This window comes from Heterodontus francisci, chromosome 35 (assembly GCF_036365525.1).
Source record: "Heterodontus francisci isolate sHetFra1 chromosome 35, sHetFra1.hap1, whole genome shotgun sequence".
NCBI lineage: Eukaryota > Metazoa > Chordata > Chondrichthyes > Heterodontiformes > Heterodontidae > Heterodontus > Heterodontus francisci.
Genome location: NC_090405.1, coordinates 46,041,400 through 46,068,748, shown reverse-complemented (window position 1 = coordinate 46,068,748; position 27,349 = coordinate 46,041,400). Strand labels below are relative to the sequence as shown.

General features: G+C 49.3%; 1 protein-coding gene across 5 annotated transcripts in view; it reads right to left on the bottom strand.

Moving 5' to 3' along the window:
* LOC137350489 (AT-rich interactive domain-containing protein 3B-like) overlaps positions 1-20,580 on the bottom strand; it is a 211,944-nt gene extending 191,364 nt beyond the window's left edge. For all 5 annotated transcript variants that reach the window (XM_068015137.1, XM_068015142.1, XM_068015138.1 and 2 more), the window contains exons 1-2: positions 20,358-20,580; positions 12,238-12,852 (exon numbers count right to left, since the gene is read on the bottom strand). In XM_068015137.1, coding sequence (XP_067871238.1) covers positions 12,238-12,852; positions 20,358-20,402 — 660 coding nt within the window. In that variant the 5' untranslated portion in view covers positions 20,403-20,580. The remainder of the gene's footprint in view (positions 1-12,237; positions 12,853-20,357) is intronic.
* Between the last annotated feature and the right edge of the window lie 6,769 nt (positions 20,581-27,349).

The window sequence follows — 27,349 nt, the reverse complement described above, 5'->3', positions numbered from 1 at the left end:
TGAGAAAACGAGAGAGAGAGAGAGAGAAAACGAGAGAGAGAGAGAGAGAAAACGAGAGAGAGAGAGAGGAGAAAAACGAGAGAGAGAGAGAGAGAGAAAACGAGAGAGAGAGAGAGAGAAAACGAGAGAGAGAGAGAGAGAGAAAACGAGAGAGAGAGAGAAAACGAGAGAGAGAGAGAGAGAAACGAGAGAGAGAGAGAGAAAACGAGAGAGAGAGAGAGAGAGAAAACGAGAGAGAGAGAAACGAGAGAGAGAGAGAGAGAGAGAGAGAGAGAGAAACAAGAGAGAGAGATAGAAAACAAGAGAGAGAGAAAGAGAGAAAACAAGAGAGGAATATGGTCTCGGATTGAAGTGTCACCGAGGGCCTCTTCATTCAATGGCTTCATAGACCAAGGTGGCAAAGTGAGGACCGACTAACAGGGAACAAGGAAGCAAGACTGCAGCTGCAGATTGTGGAAGATTCTGTAGTATTAGAATCAGGCCAGCCCAACCCACTGACTGGGCAATTCTGAGCATGATATGCAGGGTCTTTACCAGGAGGTTGTGGGTCCCTGACCCAATCTAGAGACCTGAGCACAAATTCCAGGCTGACACTCACAGTGCAGTACTGAGGGAGTGCAGTACTGAGGGAGCGCTGCACTGTCGGAGCTGCTGGCTTTCGGATGAAACATTAAACCGAGGCCCCATCTGACCTCTCGGGTGGAAGGAAAAGATCCCATGTCACTATTTTGAAGAGCAAGGAGTTATCCATGGCGTCCTGGCCAAATTGATCCCTCAATCAACGCCAAAAACAGATTATATGGTCGTTAACACATTGCTGTCTGTGTGCTAATTAGTTCCCATGAAGTGACTTCACTTCAAAAGCACTTCATTGGCTGTAAAGCAATTTGGACATCTTGCATTCATGAAAGGCATTTTATAAATGTAGTCTTTCTTCCTCCATCCTTACAGAATGACAAATAATGTACTTCAGAACAGAAATTGTCCATTATGGCAGGAAGAATAAAAAAAGCAACATATTATCTCAATGGTGAGAGATTGCAAGAGCTCCGAGATACAGAGGGATCTGGCTGCCCTCGTGCATGAATCGCAAAAGGTTAGTATGCAGGTACATCACGTAATTATTAAAGCAAAGAGAATGTTATCATTTATTGCAAGGGGAATTGAATACATAGAAACATAGAAAATAAGAGCAGGAGTAGGCCATTCGGCCTTTCGAGCCTGTTCTGCCATTCATTATGATCATGGCTGATCATCCAACTCATTAGCCTGTTCCCGCTTTCGCCCCATACCCTTTGATCCCTTTAGATCCAGAGCTATATCTAACTCCTTCTTGAAAACATACAAATGTTTTGGCCTCAACTGCTTTCTGTGGTAGCGAATTCCACAGTTTCACCACTCTCTGGGTGAAGAAATTTCTCCTCATCTCAGTCCTGAAAGGTTACCCCGTATCCTTGGACTGTGACCCCTGGTTCTGGACTCCCCCACCATCGGGAACATCCTTCCTGCATCTACCCTGTCAAGTCCTGTTAGAATTTTATAGGTTTCTATGATATACCCCCTCATTCTTCTGAACTCCAGGGACTATAATCCTAACCGACTCAATCTCTCCTCATATGTCAGTCCCGCCATGCCAAGTCAATCAGTCTGGTAAACCTTTGCTGCACTCCCTCTATAGCAAGATCATCCTTCCTCAGATAAGGAGACCAAAACCATACACAATATTCCAGGTGTGGCCTCACCAAGGCCCTGTATAATTGCAGCAAGACATCCCTGCTCCTGTACTCGAATCTTCTAGCTATGAAGGCCAACGTACCATTTGCCTTTTTTAACGCCTGTTGGGCCTGCATGCTTACCTTCAGCGACTGGTGTATGAGAACATCCAGGTCTCGTTGCATATTCCCCTCTCTCAGATTATAGCCAGATAATAATCTGCCTTCCATTTCTTGCTACCAAAGTGGATAACCTCACATTTATCCATATTATACTGCATCTGCCATGCATTAGCCCACTCACTCAACTTGTCCAAATCACCCTGAAGCCTCTCTGCATCCTCCTCACAACTCACCCTCCCACCCAGTTTTGTGTCATCTGCAAATTTGGAGATATTACATTCAGTTCCCTCATCTAAATCATTAACATATATTGTGAATAGATGGGGTCCTAGCACTGATCCCTGTGGTAACCCACTAGTCACTGCCTGTCATTTGGAAAAAGACCCATTTATCCTTACTGTTTGTTTCCTGTCTGCCAACCAATTTACTATCCATCGCAATACACTACCCCCAATCCCATGCGCTTTAATTTTACATGCTAATCTCTTATGTGGGACTTTGTCGAAAGCCTTCTGAAAGTCCAAATAAACCACATCCACTGGCTGTCCCTCATCAACTCTACTCGTTACATTCTCGAAGAATTCTAGTAGATTTGTCAAGCATGATTTCCCTTTCATAAATCCATGCTGACTCTGCCCAATTCTACCACTGTTCTCTAAGTGCTCTGCTATAAAATCTTTGATAATGGACTCTAGAATTTTCCCCACTACCGACGTCAGGCTGACTGGTCTATAATTCCCTGTTTTCTCTCTATCTCCCTTTTTAAATAGTGGGATTACATTAGCTACCCTCCAATCTGTAGGAACTGTTCCAGAGTCTATAGAATCTTGGAAGATGACCACCAATGCATCCACTATTTCTAGGGCCACTTCCTTAAGTACTCTGGGATGCAGACCATCAGGCCCTGGGGATTTATCGGCCTTCAATCCCAACAATTTCCCAACACCATTCTCTACTCATACTGATTTCCTTCAGTTCCTCCCTCTCACTAAACCCTGTGTTCCCCAACATTTCTGATATGATATTTGTGTCCTCCTTTGTGAAGACAGAACCAAAGTATGCATTTAGTTGGTCAGCCATTTCTTTGTTCCTCAGAATAAATTCCCCTGTTTCTGACTGTAAGGGACCTACATTTGTCGAAACCAATCTTTTCACTTCACATACCGATAATCATTTTTTATGTTCCCCACAAGCTTGCTCTCCTACTCTATTTTCCCCTTCTTAATCAATCCCTTGGTCCTCCTTTGCTGAATTCTAAACTGCTCCCAATCTTCAGGTCTGTTGTTTTTTCTGGCAAATTTATATGCCTCTTCCTTGGATCTAATGCCATCTCTAATTTCCCTTGTAAGCCATGGTTTGGCTACCTTCCCCGTTTTACTTTTGTGCCAGACAAGAATAAACAATAGCTGCAGTTCATCCATGCGCTCTTTAAATGTTTGCCATTGCTATTCCACCGTCATCCCTTTAAGTAACGTTTCACAATCCATCATAGCCAACTCGCTCCTCATACCTTAGCAGTTTCCTTTATTAAGATTCAGGACCCTAGTCTCAGAATCAACTAGGTCACTCTCCACCTTGATGAAGAATTCTATCATATTATGGTCGCTCATCCCCAAGAGGTCTTGCACCACTAGATTGTCAATAATTCCTCTCACATTACACAATACCCAGTCTAGGATGGCCTGTTCTCTAGTTGGTTTCTCAACATATTGGTCCAGAAAACCATCCGCATGCACTCCAAGAATTCCTCCTCTACGGTATTGTGACTAATTTGATTTGTCCAATCTATATGCAGATTAAAGTCACCCATAATTACAGATGTTCCTTTATCGCATGCATCTCTAATTTCCTGTTTAATGCCATTCCCAACATCAACACTACAGTTTTGGGGTTTATATACAATCCCCACTAACGTTTTTTGCCCCTTAGTGTTTCTCAGCTCTACCCATACAGATTCCACATAGTCAAAGCTAATATCTTTCCTCACCATTGCGTTAATTTCCTCTTTAACTAGCAATGCAACTCCACTGCATTTTGCTTTTTGTTTGTCCTACCTAAATACTGAACACCCCTGGATGTTCATTTCCCATCCCTGGTCACCTTGCAGCTATGTCTCCGTAATCCCGACTATATCATACCAGTTGACATCTACTTGAGCGTTTAACTCATCCAATTTATTGCAAATGCTCCGCACGTGAAGGCACAAAGCTTTAAGGCTTGTCTTTTTAACATTACTTGTCCCCCTTCTCACTATGTATCACTGTGGCCCTGTTTGATTCTGGCCCCTGAATTCTCTGCCTATCACTTTTCTTATTCCCCTTACTGTTTTTTGTTCTGGTCTTTGATCCCCTCTTCTCTGACTCCTTGCAAAGTTTCCCATCCCCTGCCATTTTAGTATAAGCCCTCCCCAACCACTCTAGCAAATACTCCCCCTCGGACATCAGTCCCGGTCCTGCCCAGGTGTACAATACAAAAGTACAGAGGTTATGTTTTAGTTATACAGGGCATTGGTGAGACCACATCTGGAGAACTGTGTACAGTATTGGTCTCCTTATTTAAGGCAGGATATAAATGCGTTGGAAGCAGTTCAGAGAAGGTTTACTAGACTAATACCTGGAATGGGTGGGTTGTCTTATGAGGAAAGTTTGGACAGGCTGGGCTTGTATCCGCTGGAGTTTAGCAGAGTAAGAGGCACTTTGATTGAAACATATAAGATGCTGAAGGGTCTTGACAGGGTGATGTAGAAAGGATGTTTCCTTTTGTGGGAGAATCTAGAACTAGGGGTCACTGTTTAAAAATAAAGGGTTGCCCATTTAAGACAGAGAGGAGCAGAAATTTTTTCTCTTAGGCGGTCGGGAGTTTTTGGAACACTCTTCCTCAAAAGGTGGTGGAAGCAGAGTCTTTGAATATTTTTAAGGCAGCGGTAGATAGATTTTTGATAAGCAAGGGGGGCGAAAGGTTATCGGAGGTAGGCGGGAATGTGGAGTCAAGGTTACAATCAGATCAGCCAAGATCTTGTTGAATGGTGGAGTGGACTACTTCTGCTCCTAATTCGTATGTTCGTATGCAATCACCAACGAATGACCAAGGGCCGTGGCAGGGGACTGACTGCCTGTGGCCGCTATACACAGAAACATCTTGAATATGCTCATTTTGAATAAGTTTAGTGATTGTGCTGAAAGAAAATCTTTGCAGATTTGTACCAGCTGCAGAAACGACCAATCAGCCAGTCCTTGTGCATACAAGAGCTTAACGCACCTGTATCAACCTCTCCACACTGGTGTTAATCTGGGTTGCACGAGCATATTAAGCATTCATACAAGAACTGTGCATGCAGAATCTCCGGCCTGCAGTCAGCGGAGGCAATCCAAATGGGACCCATGTTGATTCTTCTCCTCCCCAGGCCATTGGCACTGAATCCCTGAATTGCAATGCCCCAACCTAAATTAGTTAGTGTAACTTCAAATCCCACCATGCTGACTGGAGAGTTTGAATTCTATTTTTTTCTTTTTAAATCTGGAAATTAAAATCTGGGATCGGTAAGAGTGGCAAGGAAGCTCGTAAAATTCCAACTGGTTCATTCACGTTCAATAGAGAAGGAAAGCTGCCGACATTACCAGATCTTGCCTTTTGGAGATTGCCTTCCCGCATCAGCATGGTCGACTCTTTGATTGTCCTCTAACGTAGTGTAGCAAGAACTCAATTTTATCACCACTTTCCCCAAGGCAACTAGGGATGGGCAGTAAAGATGCCCACATCCCGGGAATGAATGAAAAAAGTTAAATAGCTCAGCGTGGACTGGGTATCAAATCTGGCACTTACCGAGGCGGTGCCATTCAGTTCCATGCTCAGATGCACGCTCCCTAACGCAAGCTGCAGGGACACAGTTGCATTGGTCTTTTACACAACCCCACAGACGAGATCATCCCCAACTGCAAAGCAATCGTTCCTCACTGTGTGGTGCTGTAACTGAAAAATGACTGCCTGGAAATATGTATTCATAAATTATAGGCACCAGCAGAGAGGGGGAGTAGTGAGAGTAACTAAATACTGTAAGTAACTCAATCAACATGTGCAAGTGAAGCTTCCTTTTTTTTTGTGAAATGAATGGGGAAATTTAATATCATTGTTTGGCAAGAGAATTAAACTGCTGTGGCTAAATTCACGACACATGGAAACTCAATAGCCTAATTAGATTTTTGAAAAGATGCACAGGAGACAAAAAAGACTCAGAGTTTAAAAGATGGAAATGAGTGGGAACGGTTCGTAGTGTGGCTGTCAAATCCTTGTAATTATTGCAAGAGGAGTTCAGCACCAAATTAAAGACAGATCTGGTGATCTCCGTCTGCTCACTGGAGTGAGGAACTGCACCAGCCAGTGTGGATTTGACACACACGCTCGAAGGTTTCATTTTGATTTCTAATCAATGTCGAGTTCGGTGATCGCGGTTAACAACACAGTCTCGATGGGCTGAACGGCCAACTTCATTGCAAGAATCTCACCAATCAAGCAATAATCGGGTGCTCTATAAATTGGTCTCAGTGCCCCGGTGCGGGGGCAGAACAAAGTTGTCAGCAAAAGTTTGCAGTTCTGATCAATATCCAGAGATATTGCCAATAAAGATGCATTGACCTGGAGGTCAGGGGTCAATGGGGAACATCTCTTGTCTATGATGCATTCCATGACCTGTTGACACTCATGCAAAGGATAATGGCCTCTTGGATGATGACAGTGGAGAGCAGCAACCAGCTACCATGGAACTGTGCTCCAGCAGGAGTGCCCCTTCGGAGGGTGGGGGCAGGAAGCTGGCAAGCAATGAGGTGTGGAGGGCAGCAAAAGAGGGGTGAACTTTCTAAAAATAATGAACTGCCTTACTACAAACAGAAAGTACATATGATGGGGTCAGCTGTGGCTCAGTGGTAGCACTCACATTTGCATCAGAAGGCTATGGGTTCAAATCCCACTCCGGAGACTTGAGCACATAATTCAGGCTGACACTCCCAACGCTGTACTGCGGGAGTGCTGCAGTGTTGGAGGAACCTTCTTTCAGTTGAGACTTTAAACTGAGGTCCCATCTGCCTTCTCAGGTGGACGTATGAGATCCCACTGTACTATTTTGAATAAGAGCAGCAGAGATCTCCCCAGTGCCCTGGCCATTATATATCCCTCATCCAACAAGTTAATAAAAAAAATCAGATGATCTGGTCATTTATCTCAATGCTGTTGGTGGGATCTTGCTCTGTGAAAATTGGATGTCGTGATTCCTAAATATAACAGTGACTTCAGTTCACTGGCTATAGGTTGCTTTGGGATGCCGTGAAAGGCGCTATAGAAGTGCAAGTCTTTCGTTTCTTTCTTTCAAGCGCTTTGGGACATGAAATCATGAAAGGAGTTATCTAAACAAGCCCTTTCTTCAGCCAAGAGCCCCCACTCTTCGACAGGGAACATGCTGTCTCAGAAAAGATCTCGCTGACAGATGTTGGCTAATTCAATTAAGAGCTAAGCAACACTATAGCACCTGCATATTCGCGCAATCCTGTTAACGCTCTGGCTTTTGACAGGCCAAGTATTGTTGGCACGAGGTAGTTATAAATCTTTTGATACATGTCCAAAACAAGGAGCTGTGCCAGAGGCCCTCCTCTGAGCTGTTCTTTGAAAGCTCCACTTGGCCTCCTGCCAAACATCACAGTTTCAATTTTCATACTAACAGATGGCAGCTATTACCAACTCTGGTTTGTGGTACAGTTACACTAATAATCTCTCCACTTTGTCAAGAAAGTACTACTTGCTATCTCTCATCGCTCTCCTCCTTCCCCTCCACCGCCCCCAATGATGCTTAACTCATCAGAGACCCATTTAACACTGTAAAGCGTGCATCTTAAATGGCCTTCGTTTTAGTACAGCAATCTCCTCGGGGACTAACACCAGAGATTTGGGGATTTCACATGCTTCTTGTTCCACTATGCAAATAACTTGCACTATCCCCCACCCACTCCCCATTGAGGAAGGCACATGAAGGGCCAAACGAGAGAGGGAGAGAGAGAGAGAGAGAGAGAGAGAGAGAGAGAGAGAGAGAGAGAGAGAGAGAGACAGCACGCACACAAGAGAGAAAGAGAGCATAAGAGGAAGAGAATGCAAAAGAGAGACAGCGTGAGAGAAAGAGAGGGACACATATGGAGAGAAGGGCCAGTTTCTAACAGAGCACAATTCTTTTTATACCCTGATCAGGAATGACAGTAAAAGGTATTGATAGAGCCTCCCCAGATGCAAGAGTAGAATCTAACTCTTGAACTTACAATAATAAGCCATGAAACAGAACAGTGCCTGCTGCACATATCTTGCCACTTCTGCTTTGTTCTCTCCCACCAAAGTGAAGGAAAAGTATTTCTTGCTCATTACACCCGGCATCAATTTAACATTTTGTCCAAATTGGAAAGCATTAACCACTCAGGTCGGTTTTTGTATATCAAGGTCATCTGATCCTTCCCATTCGTCTTACTGATTGCTGAAGGGGTTCACGAGTGCATTATTGAGTCCACCAAAGGATAAAAAGTCCTGGGAAGACCCAAGTGGTTTTCAGACCGTATGTGGCTCAATGGTAAAAAAAAAAGAGAAATTTTTATGCTTAGATTTCAAAGTATATTTGTTGATTCTTAGGAATTCTAAGGAAACCATATACAGAAGGACTTGCATTTCTGCAGCGACTTCCACAACGTCTCAAAGCACGTCACAGACAACGAGGTGCTTTTGAAGTGCAGTCACTGTTGCAATGCAGGAAACGCGGCAGCCAATTTGTGCACAGCAAGCTCCCACAAACAGCCATGCCATAATGACCAGATCATCCATTTTTTTAAAGTCTCAACTGAAATCAATGGTTAAAGCAAGTCCTTTAATGGGCGGACAATCCCCGAGGCCAGTTTTGGGCCCAGGCACTTAGTTACCAATCCACCTCCTCATTTCCTCCTCTTCCGAAATTCAAGCGAGCAGCTTCTCGTTTCATTATGTGCTGCTGTCTCTATTCAATACGATTAAAGTAATTCCCACTGCTAACCCTTCCAGTGCAGCCGGTTACCATATTCAGGTCATGCCAATCTGCACAGGTCTGGTTCACCCTTTTTGACAAGCAGAAGCCACCTTTAGTGCCCCAAAACTGGGATCCGATAATTCTCACAGATCGGCAACTGGACCTGGAACCCTGTGGTCTGGCTTGCTGCCGTGTACTGCAGTGCCTCTACCCACCATGCCAGCAAAGGGAGCCCAAGTCACTTGCTTCCCACTCATTCTCAGGATGTGGGCAAGGCTGGCATTTATTTTCCAACCCTAGTCGCCGTGACTGAATGGCTTGCTCGGCCACTTCAGAAGTGAAGTTAAGAGTCAACCACATTGGTGTGGAAATGGAGCCACAATCAGCCAGACCAGATAAAGATGGCGGGTTCCCTGAACCAAAAAGGACATTAGTGAACCAGTGGATTTTTATGACAATCCAACAGCTTCAAAGTCACTTTCACGAATACCAACGTTTTATTTCCTGCTTACTCCTGACCCCTGGATTACTGGATCAGTTAACCACTAGACTACTCCGCCCAAAAGAATTGATGGTGATGGAATTAATTTTACACCAAGGCTATGGCTACTGGTCAGATGCTGTTCTTAAAGAATTACAGATCCCACCAAACAGAACACATTTCATAGCTTTGCAGTTTGGGGCGATGCAGTTGAGGCACCAAGCACTGTACAACTATCAGAACACAAGGCTGACCCTGGAGAGGAATCTGCAACTACCAGGGTGAGGGGTTTTGGAAAGAGTAGACAGGGAGAAACCATTTCCACTGGCGGGTGGGTTGATAACCAGGTTTGAAATAGCTGGCAAAAAAAGTCGGGGATAGATGAGGAGAATTCTTTTATAATTCAGTGAGATGTCAGAATCTGGAATGCACTGACTGAAAGGCAGATTCAATAATAGCTTTCAAAGAGAACTGGATTGCCACTTAAAAGCAAAAATTTGCAAGGCTATGGGGAAACAGCAGGGGAATGGAACTATCTGGTAGCTCCTTCAATGAGCTGGCACAGGTACAATGGGTCGAATGGCCTCCTTCTGTGCGTTGAATTTGGGTTTCTTTGGCTTCCCAAATTTACCAGCTCACCATTCACAATTTAATTCCCAAGTCATCCCAGTTACTTTAAGAGCTCATAACCCAGATGAGGACGTGGTACCTTGGAGTCGACATCCTCATGAACACAAGTGAGCTTTCTCCAAACAGGACTCATAAAACTGAGTTACCTACTGTTCATGCGATACAGAAACAAGTAGCTATTACAATGATTAATCGCCAATATCGCAAGATGCATCTCAGACAGCCCTATCCACTTGTTTAAACACCAGCGAATGAGGCTGATTTTAGATCGTGGCTCCATCAGCCGATAACAAGCTGGGTCAGTTCAACTTTTCCTGCGTTTTACAACTGAAAAAATCCCAAATGGCCTAACATTTTCACAGAAAACTTCCAGAGGGGAAAAAAAGCACTCCACTTATTCATCCTTGAAGTCATTCTTAAGCTGTGTTGCCAAATACAATCTTCAAAGATCAAGCACAACAGGCCTGAGCAGCATTACGGCCAACCCTTGCTCCTAGTTCTCGTGGTCTTCACATTGTTGCAGTCATTTCAATGGATCTGCATTAAAAGTCCAATAGACTGTATTTGTCCACCAAGCATTGCTTGCACAAGTTTCCAATAGCTTTCTGGCTGTGTTTAATAAGTAACTCAACTTAAAACTGAAAGGACACCTTTTCTAGGATACCAAGTGAAGGATGGGGCTGTGGAAAGATGGGGAACAGCTCAACCGAAGACTTCCCGTCCCATGATTTCATTTAGAAGCACACACATAGCAATTGTTACAGGGCAGAATCAAGGGTGAATTCACTGATCCTGTTTGGCCAACGTGGAGCCTCGCAAGGCAGGAACGCAAGTCAGAAGACAGGTTTCAACATTGAAGTACCCTGACCTCTGTCCTGCAACACCATTTATCAAAGCTCCATGCTGGGAGTACAGGAGCATTGAATAATCCCATTGAGATCATTATTTCTTACAAAACCTAAACCAGCATATACCGTACTGTGTGATTATCAAGACCATAGATCGACTTGAACATGGAACTTGCTACCACTTGGAGTGGACGAGCCAAGTACCATAGATGCGCTTAAGGAGAAGCTAGTTAAGTCATAGAGTCATATAGAGATACAGCACCAAAACAGGCCCTTCGGCCCACCAAGTCCGTGCCGATCATCAATCACCCATTTATACTAATCCTACATTAATCCCATATTCCCTATCACATCCCCACCATTCTCCTACCACCTACCTACACTAGGGGCAATTTACAATGGCCAATTTACCTATCAATCTGCAAGTCTTTGGCATGTGGGAGGAAACCGGAGCACCTGGAGGAAACCCATGCGGTCACAGGGAGAACTTGCAAACTCCGCACAGGCAGTACCCAGAATTGAACCCGGGTCGCTGGAGCTGTGAGGCTGCGGTGCTAACCGCTGCGCCACTGTGCTGCATACATGAGGGAGAAAAGGATAGGATATGCTGATAGGGTGAGATGAGGCTTGTGTGGTGTATAAACAACAGCATAGACCAGTTGGGCCGAGTGGCCTGTTTCTGGGCTGTAACTTTGATGTAAGTTGGGTTTGATCCTCCAGGATAAAGTAGTTCTTACATGGACTCTGGATTGAGTAATCTGTTGTCACTTTTGCCTTTCTGTTCCTATGTACAATGAACCTTTCTCAAGCGATTTATGAACAATATGGATTGGAACTTCTCTGGCACCTGTTTAGGTGCATTAACAATGACTTCAAAGTCATTCTAATTCCTAAACCAAGATGATGGCAATGGATTCTGATACAAGCAAAACATTCCTCATTCACAATGGGCAGTAACAGGACTGTGTTATATCTCTAGTGACACCATATGACTGTAGTTACATAAGAATATTCAATGGTACATATGCAGCTGTACGCCAACAAGAAAGGTGGTATCTTGGGGATGGAGTCAAAAAGTCAATGAGCATTTGAACGAGCGTGTGTCTATAGCCTGAATGTGCCCTTGGAGGCAGCTGTACTCATCCAGGCACCAGTTGAGAACACACAGCTTACGATGTATAGTGGGAACTGAATGCCAGAATTCAGATGATTGAGACATGTCTGTTTGCCATTAGAAAGAAACTGCAGTTCCGGACAGGGCTCCCCCTTACAAAATAAAATGGAATACTTTGTCACCCACTCCAATGCATATCGAAGTGACACAACAGAGGCCTCCTCCTTGTAACACAGGCATGCTACTGCTTAATTCTGACAATTCTATGGGCAATAAAATCCATGCATAGAATAAAAATGTCTTACCTGTTTGAACTGTTCTTCATAACCCCAATCATGGTGGCTAGCAGGCGATTTAGAATGTGCTTGATTTGGTGAAATGGGCTGACTGCTTTCCTGCTGCTGGGATTGTCCACTAATAGACGGATAATGGGCTGGTGGAGGCCTTTGAGTAGGTAATACAGCAGCAGCTTGTTTCCTGAGATAATCTACTTTGTCGTCCTCTTCTTCATCATCCTCATCAAGATCTCCTCTCGCTACTTCCTCATCCTCCAGATCACTGGCAGCGTCCTCCCCTTCAAAGGCATCATCTTCAGGTTCAGAGCCCATGCTGCTCTTATCAGATACCCAAGGGACGGTGGGCCCAGCAGCCAAAGGCCTGGCCAGCGCAGTGACTAGTGACCCCGGTGAAGATCTGGAGGAAGCTGCAGCCAGCGCAGCCTGCTGGGCGGCAAGCTGCTGAGCGTAAAAGATGTGGGCGTCTCGGATCTCCCGGTCCTTCCTCTCCCTGCCCTCCAGCTCCAACCGAGCTTGTTGCTGCCTTTGCAAATGTTCCATCACAGCTTCCAGCTTCATCCCCTGATGAAACTGAGAGTTTCCAGTCAGAACCAGGTTTAATCCTTCCGCAGTTGTCAAGCCAGGCTGTCAAAACAAAAGGGGAAAATTAACCAGGGTTTGGGATAACTGACAGACAATTTCACCTACAATCTGGTCATGGCTGAAATTAGTGGGTACCATTTAATAGGTTTTATTCTTGGCATTCGGGCAACTTTTCCCCACTGAACTTGATGGTAGCTCTTCAAATAGAGATCTTTTTTACCCTAGTCTCTGGGCTCTCCCCCACTAGCTTGTATCTATCAATCTTTTAATTATCGTAAACATCCCAATTTGATCACCTGCTCATCATCTATCCTCATTTTGTTTTCAGAAACCTGCAAAATGCAGTTGAAAAGACTGAAGGTAGAAATCCCACAGATTTCAGATCCTACGCGCACTGTCTTTAGTATCAATCATATGGTACCAAATTCAGATTCCCTTCTGAGAATCTTGCTTAGCAGGCAATGCCTGAAATGGGTCACTTGTTTAATCACATGGTCATAGTGTATTAGCACAAGCATCCTATGCTGGAATAAGGAATAGGAAGCATTACATTGTGTCGTAATGTCTGGAATTCTCTATCAGTACAAAGTCTAACTGTTCTTCCATAAGTTCTACCCGTTAAAGTCCACAGATAACAGATCATGCAGCCATACGCAACAGAAAACTGGATGCCAGGTGATTCCTACTCCGTGGGCAAGTCAATTGTCTTGAGTGAATTTTATAAAATTGAGCCACTAATGCAGTGGGAGACACCAGCAGGCTTCAATGACTAAAATCTGAGAGCTCAACACTTGCTCCAACAAAAGGATAATTTCCCAACGTGCAGCTTTGTTTGCAACTGTGGGCAACGTTGATCTTGAAACTCAGCAGTTTATAATCATAAGACAAGAAGGTTGACTGAGACTCGCAATGAACACCAAGTTGGCTCAGAGCAGTCCACTCGTTTGGAGGGGGAGGCGGGGGATGGTTTCAGGACAAAACCATGGTCTGCAGTGACAGTTCACTCCAAAGATCCCCTCTCATTTTCTGTTGATTGCAGATGCTGGTTGCATGGGGCGGGGGTACTGAGGACTGGGGGAAAAAATCTGCTCAGGGGTTCCTTACCAGTTAAACTGCTTTCAGCAATAATAATTCATTTTTCCTCTTCCTACAATATCCACTCCCCTTCTTGTCAGCTGTGGCTCACTGGGTAGCACTCTCACCTCAGAGTCTGAAGGTTGTGGGGTCAGGTTCCACCCCAGGGCTTAAGCACAAAAATCAAAGTTGACACTCCGGTGCAGTACTGAGGGAGTGCTGTCTTTTGGATAAGGCGGGAAACCGAAGCCCTGTCTGCTCCCTCAGGTGGGCATAAGAGATGTCACGACATTACTTCAAAGGGCAGAGGAGCTCCCCTGGAGTCCTGGCCAATATTTATCCCTCAACCAATATCACAAAAGCAGATTATCTGGTCATTATCACATTGCTGTTGGTGGGAGCTTGCTGTGTACAAATTGACTGCTGCGTTTCCTACATTACAACAATGACGACACTTCGTAAAGTACTTCATTGGCTGTAAAGCACTTTGGGATGTCTGGCGGTCATGAAAGGTGCTATATAAATGGCAAGATTTTCTTTCTTTTCCTTTCTCCTTAAACTGTTGAGATCCTTATTGGTTCGACAGATGAACATCTTTAGCTACCTGCCGAATTGGCCATTATTCGGGTACAAGCCTTGATTGCAAGGCCTGCCTACCTATTAGACAATGAAGGACATTACAACAAAGCCTGATCCTGTCTTCCTCTGAAGGCTACAAAAAGAGGGGTGGGTGTTAGCAATCAGGAACTCCCTTGCTCTTCTTCAAATAGCATCCTTTTTTTTTACATCCACTTGACAGGGTAGACAGGGACTCAGTTTAACCCCTTGTTAGAAAGACGGATCTCCGACAGTGCAGCACTCCCTCTGTAATGGCACTGGGAGCATTAGCCTGGCTTTTGTGCTCAAGTATCTGGCGTGAGACTTGAATGCATGATCTTCAGGCAAGAGTAATACATTGGAGCAAGTCTTGTTCTCTATACTGTTTCCAGTGACAACTGCCCACTTCTGGCATTGCCAAAGGTGGGCATTTCAGCACCTCTGCGGTGGGACCCTATGTGCGAGCCGCTGGAAACAAAGTTAAAACAATCATAAGCCTTCTTGGTGTAAAACCCTTTCGATTTTTGCTTTCCAGTCGTAGCACAGCTGAGCAACTGAATGGAGTAGGGGCCTTATTAACAATTTTACCAGCAGCTCAATAAGCACACAACAGGCTTTTATCAAAATTAGAATGTGTGGTGACTATTCTATCAGCCTATAAAGCTTTTCGCTTTCGTAGGCCACTTAGGTGCATGCCACAGAGTCCCGAGAGTCACAGCAGTTGAAATCGACGTTCCCATTAACTTCCAGGTCTCAAGCTCTTACATTACAGCAGTGACTACACTGCAGAAGTACTTAATTGCCTGGAAAGCGCTTTTGGGTCGTCCGGAGATCGTGAAAGGCACAATTGAAATCTGCAAATTCTCTCTTTTACAAACAGACCTTGGTGTTCTGACTGAGGCTTTATCCATCAAGGAGGCGACACTACGAGAAACAGCCTTTTCCAAAGCCTCTGAAGACACAGTGAAAATGGAACTCCAGTTCCTTGAGTTTAGTGGGGTGGATTGTCCCATTTGATCTTCATGCACCCACATAGACCAATTTCGGAGAACAACTGTTCCAGACAAACTTACTTCATTTTCAACCTTTCAACGACCGCAAGTTGACTTTTTACTTAAGCTTACACTAAATCATAAGATATGAGAGCACAACGAGGGGGCTATTTAACTCCTTTAACTGCTCTGATCTTCTTTAATCCAGTTTCCCTGTCCTTAATCCGCATTCTTACAGGATCATTGCTGTTAATTAACCAAATATCTGGTTATGATAATATATTGATGTCATCATTTTTTAAAAAATTAATTCATGGGTTGCAGACATCACCGTCATGGCTCATCACTAACGATGACATCCTTGATAAGGTGGTGGGTTGTGTTTTTGACAACCGAGTGTTTGCTCGGCCATATCAGAGACCCGAGAGCAGTTAACAGTCAAAAACATTGCTATGGATCTGGAGTCACATGTAGGCCAGATCAGGTAAGGATGGCAGATTTCCTTCCATAAAAGGAAATTAGTGAACCAGATGGATTGTTAGGACCATGTGGTAATTGCACATTAATAATACTTTCTAGATTTATTTACATACCACTTTAAAATCCCCCTCTGCCATGGTAGGATTTAAACTCTTATCTCCAGATCATTAAACAGTCTCTAGATTACTAGCCCAGTAACATAACCAGTCTGCTACCATGCCTAACACAATAACCAATGAATAAATAACCAAATATAGATTTGCTATCTTAGAACTAAAGATGTTTCTTTTTTTTTCAAAAGTCAACAAAAGATTTCTAGCCAAGCTGACTGGTTTTCACATTCCACAGAAAATTGGTTAGATTGCAATGCTTAAAATCCTGGAAAATGGAATGTATCGTATTTAGTCACTATAAATCTACAGTACTGATTATACAGATAGGGAACTTCTGTAGTATTTTATAGGCTAGGCCCCAGTTTTGCATTTTCCTGGTAAAAAGAGGTGACACTGCACTGGGCAAGCAGAAAAACGCAAGGTTGGCAGAAATGAGTCAAGTCAAATTAACTGATTCATTTCTGCGGACTAGATAATCCTCAAGCAAAATTTTATAATCATCATCTTTCTTGGGTAAGGGTGGGAGGATTTAGAGTGCCACAGGAATGGGGAATTTATATGCAGGCTCATGTATACAAGTTACATACACCCTGTCCTAAAGCAATAGCCTATGGAGGGATTGAGAGAATAAACAGAATAAAATGCACTTATGTACTGCCTGATCACAACTCATAAATGTCTCTAAATGCTTCACATACAATGAATGACTATGGAGCGCACATTTTCAGCAGTTTTAACAGTCCTGAAGCATGTCATTGCTTTATAACAAACTGCTGAATGTCAGCCATTCAGTATCACCGGGGCAAATGACCTACCCCCATGCAAGGTTCCCAGGACAAATCTTGTAAATTTTCACACTTGCCATGTGTTTGCTACCCAAGCACCACAAATTGCGTTAAAAAAAAACCCCAAAAGGTATTTAAAATGCTGGTTTCTGAGCAGCAAGAGTAAAAATCCTGGAACTCCCTTCCTAACAGCACTGTGGGTGTACCTGAAGCACATGGACTGCAGTGGTTCAAGAAGGCGGCTCACCACCACCTTCTCAAGGGCAATTAGGGATGGGCAATAAATGCCCATCCCATGAAAGAATTTTTTTTTTTAAGTTATGGAATGCCTCGAATTTAAAATTCCTCGTTTTCAAATCTCTGTAGCCTCGCCCTTCCCCGGTCTCTGTAACCTCCTCCAGTCCTGCAACCCTCAGATACCTGCACTCCTCCAAATTCTGGCCTGTTGACCACCCCAATTTTAATCACTCCAGCATTGGTGGCTGTGTCAGTCGCGGCTCAGTGGGTAGCACTCTTGTCTCTGAGTCAGAAGGTTGTGGGTTCAAGTCCCACACCAGAGGGTTAAGCACACAAATCAACGCTGTTGCTCCAATATAGTACAGAAGATGTGCTGTCTTTCAAATGAGATGCTAAACTGAGGCCTTGTCCACCCTCTTAGGCAGAGATTTAAAAAAGAAAATTCCCATTGCACTATTTTGAAGAAGAGCGGGGGAGTTATCCCTGGTGTCCTGCCCAATATTTAATCCCTCAATCAAAAGCAGATTATCTGGTCATTATCACATCGCTGTTTGTGGGAGCTTGCTGTGCACAAATTGGTTGCTGCATTTCCTACATCATAGCAGTGACTACACTTCAGAAGAAAGTACTTCACTGACTGCAAAGCACTTTGAGACATCCAGTGGTCATGAAAGGCACTAATGGGCTGAATTTTATCAGCTGCCCACGTGGGGGGCTCATTTAAACGGAAGGGGGTGGAGCAGCCACCCCTGATGCCAGATATTTAAATGAGGGTAATAACTAACCTGTCCCGGCGGCCATAAAATTGGCGTGGGACAGCCGCCGGGACAGGTAAGTTATTACCCTCATTTAAATATTTTAATGAACGCTCCACAGCCAAGTGGAGGGAGGGGGCAGGGGGTACTGAGGCCTCTCTGCTGCCAATACCCGGCGGGGCCTTCTCGACATTGTGGGTCATGGCGGGCCGCTCCTGCAAGCATTTTACAGGCCTTCCCTCCATGATCCATGGCACCGAGGGGACAGTGAAATCCAGCCCTATTATAAATCCAAGTCTTTTTCAGTGGCCCAGTCTCAAATTCCCCCCTAAACCCTTCCCCCTTTCTAACTCCATCTCCACCTTTAAGTCACTTCTTAAAACCACTCTTTGACCAAGCTTTTGGTCACCTGTGCTAATAACACTGTCGATGTTTATATTAAAAAATTTTAGATTTATGATTTTTTTTTTAAGATTTAGAGATACAGCACTGAAACAGGCCCTTCGACCCACCGAGTCTGTGCCGAACATCAACCACCCATTTATACTAATCCTACACTAATCCCATATTCCTACCACATCCTCACCTGTCCCTATATTCCCCTACCACCTACCTATACTAGGGGCAATTTATAATGGCCAATTTACCTATCAACCAGCAAGTCTTTTTGGCTGTGGGAGGAAACCGGAGCACCCGGAGGAAACCCACGCAGACACAGGGAGAACTTGCAAACTCCACACAGGCAGCACCCAGAACTGAACCCGGGTCACTGGAGCTGCGAGGCTGCGGTGCTAACCACTGCGCCGCCCAAATTGATAGAGAGATGGCTAAAGGTGGAGAAAGAGACATTTCACATTCATTGAAGACTGAAATAATTAGAATATAACCAAAACATTTCAAACTAAATTAAAATAATTTAATCTAATTTCAAACTAAAATCTCCTTATGCGGCTCAGTGTCAAATTTGGTTTGTTAACATTCCTGTGAAGTACCCTTGGGACACTGCACTATATTGCAGGCACTATATAAATGCAAGTCGCTGCGATTGTTGTAATATTATGGCCCCTTGTTACAAGCTTCATTCTTTTGACGAAGGGAGTGTCAGACTGTTTAGCAATTTCCACTATCAATTGAGGTGATGAACAGAAAGCTAACATGCGATCAGCAGTTTATTGTGCTGCATATGACCAGGGCATATCCCAGTGTGTACATACATGGACATTTAATATCCCCAGAAATAAAACTGGAGAAAATCAAATAACAGCATCAACAAATTTAACATCTTGCTTTTGATGTTTATATTCAAGAGAGAGATGGATAGAGAAATATAAAGAAATAGACAACTTACTCATTTAAGTCAATGACTGAAAGAATGTTAGAATATATCCAAAACATTTCAAACTAAATTAACGTTTCAGAAACTCTAGCATTTAATGTTAAAAATTGGAAAAGAGTGTGTGGGAGTGGGAGGGCGGACTTTCATGGTTTTGATTGGTAGAGAAATGGCTAATTGTCAGTGTGGAAATCGGGAAGGGTAAACCGGATTGCTGTTTGCTTGGGATAAAACGATTTTAAACAAGAGTGGCTTACATAGCCCGGCAGTTCCGCGCTCGACGCAGGCACCGGTCGAGTCAGTTTCAGCCACGATATTGACTGCAATTTTCAGCCCATGTTAATTTCAAGCTCTGATAATGTGTCCTCAACGCAGATTCCCAGCATCGGTTACCAAGTCTCCTAATGCTAATTCCAGATCAGTGGAAGCAAATTGTCACTCTCTGGGTTTAAAGAAAAGTTCGAGAGAGAGAGAGAGATAAAGGGAGGGATGGAGATAAAAGGAGGGAGGGAGGGAGGGAGAGAGAGAGAGGAGAGGAAATGCAAATCTTTAAAACACAACCACCCTCTACCAGGGGGCAATTCGTGTGATCCGTTCTCGGATGCAATACTTTACTAAAACAAAACCTTTGGTCAAACAACGCGTTAATTTTCTGGAGAAGATTTCGTCCCAACGAAACATTTAATTATTTTAAACAAGGGAGAAAATTTTAAAACAACACACAAACTGTACGTTCCAGTATCCAATAGACAACTGAAGCTCAGTAAACAAGAACCCAAAAAAAAATCGCCTATTTAACAATTCTGATCGCAGTTTTTTTTCCCCCTCGTGAAAGAAACGAACACAGACTCGCAAATGGACTAAAAGCACATGCTACAAATAAACCCAGTCTTCGCCTACACAAGGATAACGCGACCTTTCCCCAAAAACACAGCAGACTGACACAGTTAGCTACCCCCTCTGCCTTACTTCATCCCCCCCCCCACCACCCCCCTTGTTGCTAATTGAAACATACTTCAAACTTTTAAAGATTGCCTCCTACAATCCGCACTTGCTCTCAGTGGATGAACGGTTATGTCCTCATTTGCTTGTGTGGGTGTGTGCGCGAGCAAAAAGCACTTTTACACTGTCTTCATCTTACGGATACAGAGATTATCAGGATCCAACCAAAGCCCCCTTACCATCGGCGTAGTACTGCTGTTGAATTTGCCTGTGTTGTCCACCATACCGGCTCAAAGAGAGATACATGTAGAGAGAGAGAGAGAGACACACTAACGCACACACACCCCAAAAAAATGAAGCAAGCTCGGCTTCCAGCTCTCAACGCCAAATGTAAAAGGATGATTCCAAGATAAAGTCACCAGCCCCAGCCTCTAATTGCTTTGCATTTTCCTCTCAACACTATTAAATATCAATCCCAGCATGCAACAAGTATGGGAACCCGCGCCTGCGTGGATCTGGGTCACTTCTTGTATGCAAATCTCTGGACTTGCCTGTTGGAGTGCAATTAAATGGAGCTGTCCGCTTGCAGACAGTCAGGCTGGCTGAGGAGCTCACTGCCTGGTCACTTTCCATTCCTGCTGCATATGAACTGGGAGTAGCCCGAGCCTGGGATCCTCAGGGGTGTGTGTCTCTGTCCTGGGAGCTGGCTCTACATTAGGACATTATGGCATGTTGTTGAGAGAGGGTGATTAACTTTGTGGTTATTTCTGTGAAGGGAGCTGGAAAGGCAACATTGAACAACAGGCTCGTTGTCTCTCTCTCTCTCAAACTTGTGGATTTTTGATTTATTTTCCTGTTCTATGTCCAATTTTAAAGTGACACCCTCCCTCCTGATTTCCCTTCCTCCCACCTACCTTCCCTACATTCACTGTTTCCTCCCCCTTCCTTCCTCTCCTCTCATCCCTCCCTTCACTTCCCTCCTTCCTGATTCCCTCCACTTCCTCCCTCTCCCTTCACTTTCTCCCCCACTTTCTCCACCCACATTCTCCCCCACTTTCTCCCACCCACATTCTCCCCCACTTTCTCCACCCACATTCTCCCCCTCCCTCCCACCCACCCACATTCTCCCCCTCCCTCCCACCCACATTCTCCCCCTCCCTCCCACCCACATTCTCCTTTCTCCCTCCCACATTCTCCTTTCTCCCTCCCACATTCTCCTTTCTCCCTCCTACCCTCCTCCAACCCTCCTTTCACCCTATCCTCAACTTTCTCTCCCCTCCCTCCTTCCATCTGTTCTCACCTCTCTCCATCCCCTCTTCTCTCCATCCCCTCTTCTCTCCATCCCCTCTTCTCTCCATCCCCTCTTCTCTCCATCCCCTCTTCTCTCCATCCCCTCTTCTCTCCATCCCCTCTTCTCTCCATCCCCTCCTTTCCTCTTCCATCTTCTCTGTTCTATTCCCTTCCTCCTTTCCATCCCCTCCCTTCCTCTCTCTCCCCTCCCTTCGCCCCCTCTCTCCTCCTTTCCTCCCCATTCCCCTCCCCTCCCCCCCACCTCTCCCCTCCCCTCCCCCCCACCTCTCCCCCACCTCTCCCCTCCCCTCCACCTCTCCCCTCCCCTCCCCTCCCCCCCACCTCTCCCCTCCCCTCCCCTCCCCCCCCACCTCTCCCCTCCCCTCCCCCCCACCTCTCCCCTCCCCTCCCCCCCCACCTCCCCTCCCCTCCCCTCCCCCCCACCTCTCCCCTCCCCTCCCCCCCCACCTCTCCCCTCCCCTCCCCCCCCCACCTCTCCCCTCCCCTCCCCCCCCACCTCTCCCCTCCCCTCCCCCCCAACCTCTCCCCTCCACCTCTCCCCTCCCCTCCCCCCCACCTCTCCCCTCCCCTCCCCCCCACCTCTCCCCTCCCTCCCCCCACCTCTCCCCTCCCCTCCCCTCCCCCCCACCTCTCCCCTCCCTCCCCTCCCCCCACCTCTCCCCTCCCCTCCCCTCCCCCCCACCTCTCCCCTCCCCTCCCCCCACCTCTCCCCTCCCCTCCCCCCCACCTCTCCCCTCCCCTCCCCCCCACCTCTCCCCTCCCTCCCCTCCCCCCCACCTCTCCCCTCCCCTCCCCTCCCCCCCACCTCTCCCTCCCCTCCCCTCCCCCCCACCTCTCCCCTCCCCTCCCCCCCACCTCTCCCCTCCCCTCCCCCCCACCTCTCCCCTCCCCTCCCCCCACCTCTCCCCTCCCCTCCCCCCCACCTCTCCCCTCCCCTCCCCCCCACCTCTCCCCTCCCCTCCCCCCACCTCTCCCCTCCCCTCCCCCCCCCACCTCCCCCCTCCCCTCCCCCCCCCACCTCTCCCCTCCCCCCACCCCTCCCCTCCCCCCCACCCCTCCCCTCCCCTCCCCCCCCACCTCTCCCCTCCCCTCCCCCCCACCTCTCCCCTCCCCTCCCCCCCACCTCTCCCCTCCCCTCCCCCCCACCTCTCCCCCCCACCTCTCCCCTCCCCTCCCCCCCACACCTCTCCCCCCCCACCTCTCCCCTCCACCTCTCCCCCCCACCTCTCCCCTCCACCTCTCCCCTCCCCCCCACCTCTCCTCTCCCCTCCCCTCCCCCCCACCTCTCCTCTCCCCTCCCCTCCCCCCCACCTCTCCTCTCCCCTCCCCTCCCCCCCACCTCTCCTCTCCCCCCCACCTCTCCTCTCCCCTCCCCTCCCTCCCACCTCTCCTCTCCCCTCCCCTCCCCTCCCCCCCACCTCCCTCCCCTCCCCCCCACCTCCCCTCCCCTCCCCCCCCACCTCTCCCCTCCCCTCCCCCCCCACCTCTCCCCTCCCCTCCCCCCCCACCTCTCCCCTCCCCTCCCCCCCACCTCTCCCCTCCCCCCCACCTCTCCCCCCCCCCCACCTCTCCCCTCCCCTCCCCCCCCACCTCTCCCCTCCCCTCCCCCCCACCTCTCCCCTCCCCTCCCCCCCACCTCTCCCCTCCCCTCCCCCCCCACCTCTCCCCTCCCCTCCCCCCCCACCTCTCCCCTCCCCTCCCCCCCCCCACCTCTCCCCTCCCCTCCCCCCCCACCTCTCCCCTCCCCTCCCCCCCCACCTCTCCCCTCCCCTCCCCCCCCACCTCTCCCCTCCCCTCCCCCCCCACCTCTCCCCTCCCCTCACCTCTCCCCTCCCCTCCCCCCCCCACCTCTCCCCTCCCCCCCACCTCTCCCTCCCCCCCCACCTCTCCCCTCCCCCCCACCTCTCCCCTCCCCCCCACCTCTCCCCTCCCCTCACCTCTCCCCTCACCTCTCCCCTCCCCTCACCTCTCCCTTCCCCTCACCTCTCCCTTCCCCTCACCTCTCCCTTCCCCCCCCACCTCTCCCTTCCCCCCCCCCACCTCTCCCTTCCCCCCCCCCACCTCTCCCTTCCCCCCCCCCACCTCTCCCTTCCCCCCCCCCCACCTCTCCCTTCCCCCCCCCACCTCTCCCTTCCCCCCCCCCCACCTCTCCCTTCCCCCCCCCCCACCTCTCCCTTCCCCCCCCCCCACCTCTCCCTTCCCCCCCCCCCCACCTCTCCCTTCCCCCCCCCCCCCACCTCTCCCTTCCCCCCCCCCCACCTCTCCTTCCCCCCCCCCACCTCTCCCTTCCCCCCCCACCCTCCCTTCCCCCCCCCACCTCTCCCTTCCCCCCCCCACCTCTCCCTTCCCCCCCCACCTCTCCCTTCCCCCCCCCCACCTCTCCCTCCCCCCCCCCCACCTCTCCTCCCCCCCCCCCACCTCTCCCTTCCCCCCCCCACCTCTCCCTTCCCCCCCCCCCACCTCTCCCTCCCTTCCCCCCCCCACCTCTCCCTCCCTTCCCCCCCCACCTCTCCCTCCCTTCCCCCCCCCACCTCTCCCTCCCTTCCCCCCCCCACCTCTCCCTCCCTTCCCCCCCCCCACCTCTCCCTCCCTTCCCCCCCCCACCTCTCCTCCCTTCCCCCCCCCCCCTCTCCCTCCCTTCCCCCCCCCACCTCTCCCTCCCTTCCCCCCCCCACCTCTCCCTCCCTTCCCCCCCCCACCTCTCCCTCCCTTCCCCCCCCCACCTCTCCCTCCCTTCCCCCCCCCACCTCTCCCTCCCTTCCCCCCCCCACCTCTCCCTCCCTTCCCCCCCCCACCTCTCCCTCCCTTCCCCCCCCCACCTCTCCCTCCCTTCCCCCCCCCACCTCTCCCTCCCTTCCCCCCCCCACCTCTCCCTCCCTTCCCCCCCCCACCTCTCCCTCCCTTCCCCCCCCCACCTCTCCCTCCCTTCCCCCCCCCACCTCTCCCTCCCTTCCCCCCCCCACCTCTCCCTCCCTTCCCCCCCCCACCTCTCCCTCCCTTCCCCCCCCCACCTCTCCTCCCTTCCCCCCCCCACCTCTCCCTCCCTTCCCCCCCCCACCTCTCCCTCCCTTCCCCCCCCCCACCTCTCCCTCCCTTCCCCCCCCCACCTCTCCCTCCCTTCCCCCCCCCCACCTCTCCCTCCCTTCCCCCCCCCCCACCTCTCCCTCCCTTCCCCCCCCCACCTCTCCCTCCCTTCCCCCCCCCACCTCTCCCTCCCTTCCCCCCCCCACCTCTCCCTCCCTTCCCCCCCCCCACCTCTCCCTCCCTTCCCCCCCCCACCTCTCCCTCCCTTCCCCCCCCCACCTCTCCCTCCCTTCCCCCCCCCACCTCTCCCTCCCTTTCCCCCCCCCCACCTCTCCCTCCCTTTCCCCCCCCCACCTCTCCCTCCCTTTCCCCCCCCCCACCTCTCCCTCCCTTTCCCCCCCCCACCTCTCCCTCCCTTTCCCCCCCCCACCTCTCCCTCCCTTTCCCCCCCCACCTCTCCCTCCCTTCCCCCCCCCACCTCTCCCTCCCTTCCCCCCCACCTCTCCTCCCTTCCCCCCCCCCACCTCTCCCTCCCTTCCCCCCCCCCACCTCTCCCTCCCTTCCCCCCCCCCACCTCTCCCTCCCTTCCCCCCCCCCACCTCTCCCTCCCTTCCCCCCCCCCACCTCTCCCTCCCTTCCCCCCCCCCACCTCTCCCTCCCTTCCCCCCCCCCACCTCTCCCTCCCTTCCCCCCCCCCACCTCTCCCTCCCTTCCCCCCCCCCACCTCTCCCTCCCTTCCCCCCCCCACCTCTCCCTCCCTTCCCCCCCCCCTCTCCCTCCCTTCCCCCCCCCCACCTCTCCCTCCCTTCCCCCCCCACCTCTCCCTCCCTTCCCCCCCCCCACCTCTCCCTCCCTTCCCCCCCCCCACCTCTCCCTCCCTTCCCCCCCCCCACCTCTCCCTCCCTTCCCCCCCCCCACCTCTCCCTCCCTTCCCCCCCCACCTCTCCCTCCCTTCCCCCCCCCACCTCTCCCTTCCCCCCCACCCCCCCCCCCTTCCCCCCACCCCCCCACCTCTCCCTTCCCCCACCCCCCCACCTCTCCCTTCCCCCCACCCCCCACCTCTCCCTTCCCCCCACACCCCCCCACCTCTCCCTTCCCCCCACACCCCCCCACCTCTCCCTTCCCCCCACCCCCCCCCACTCTCCCTTCCCCCCACCCTCCCTCCACCTCTCCCCTCCCTCCACCTCTCCTCTATCCCTCTCCCCTTCCCTCCCTCTCTCTACCTTTTCCCTCCCTCACTCCCTTCTCTTTCTACAGACACTAACTGGCCTTGCTGAGTATTTCCAGCCTCTTCTCCGTTAATCTCCGCATCCTTACATTTTCGGTACCAACGGGAAATAAACGTAAACACGAACAAAAAAAAAAATCGGGGGATCAAATTCTTAATCCGTACAGTCGAGTAATGGGATGTTACTATTTGCGGGAGTTTCTACATTGTGCGAGCACAGTGAATTGCGCATTAAATGTCCCTCAGAGATTGGAACCAACAGTTTCTGAACGGATTTAAGTGACAATAAACCACTTGCTAAAATTAATCACTTGCTCAGTTAATCTGAGTATGATTTCATGGACCAAATATGCAACAAAGCCCAGTTCCCCTGTCATTAGGACAGAGAATGGGATCATACAGACAGTGTATGTGACAACAATGCACGGGGCAATTCCAGTGAAGAATGAAGGGTTTCGACAACATCAGACCCCAAAGGTGTTGTTTGAACTGCTTCAATCTGCATTTTTCTCGTATTACTGCAGAGTTGGCTGTTTTCCCTGTCATCGGAATACTTGTCTGAAACTATTCTCATTGCGGTTTGCGGCGTACTTGCGCCCAGAGAGAGGCGGTTTATATATATTTCTGTCTTTCAGGCGTCAGGTCCCTTGCTCGGCATTTTCTGCTGTCCCGCTCCAGATTCAGAGTCTCGCCTTTTCACTTGTGCATCGTAACATGATTAAAGAGACTGCGGTGATGCCGCAAGCCACAACCGCACCCCGTCCCACCTCCTCCCGCCCCAGTTCGGAGGGCTTCCGTGGATCACACGATGCAGACCCGGGTGAATAGTCCTTGGGCAGTAAGAAAGTTTTCAATTACCAGTCTGGCTCTGCAAGCGTCCTTTTTTAAAAAAATATAATTCTTTAAAGTTAGAGAAATGCAACCAGATCAGCAGCCAGACCAGTAGCCAGGCCAGTAGACAGGCCAATAGACAGACCAGTAGACAGACCTGTAGAAAAACCAGTAGCCAGGCCAATAGACAGACCAGTAGACAGGCCAATAGACAGACCAGTAGACAACCCATAGACAGACCAGTAGACAGACCTGTAGAAAAACCAGTAGCCAGGCCAATAGACAGACCAGTAGCCAGGCCAATAGACAGACCAGTAGACAGACCTGTGGAAAAACCAGTAGCCAGGCCAATAGACAGACCAGTAGCCAGGCCAATAGACAGACCAGTAGACAGGCCAATAGACAGACCAGTAGACAGACCTGTAGAAAAACCAGTAGCCAGGCCAATAGACAGACCAGTAGACAGGCCAATAGACAGACCAGTAGACAACCCATAGACAGACCAGTAGACAGACCTGTGGAAAAACCAGTAGCCAGGACAATAGACAGACCAGTAGCCAGGCCAATAGACAGACCAGTAGACAGGCCAATAGACAGACCAGTAGACAGACCTGTAGAAAAACCAGTAGCCAGGCCAATAGACAGACCAGTAGACAGGCCAATAGACAGACCAGTAGACAACCCATAGACAGACCAGTAGACAGACCTGTAGAAAAACCAGTAGCCAGGCCAATAGACAGACCAGTAGCCAGGCCAATAGACAGACCAGTAGACAGACCTGTGGAAAAACCAGTAGCCAGGCCAATAGACAGACCAGTAGCCAGGCCAATAGACAGA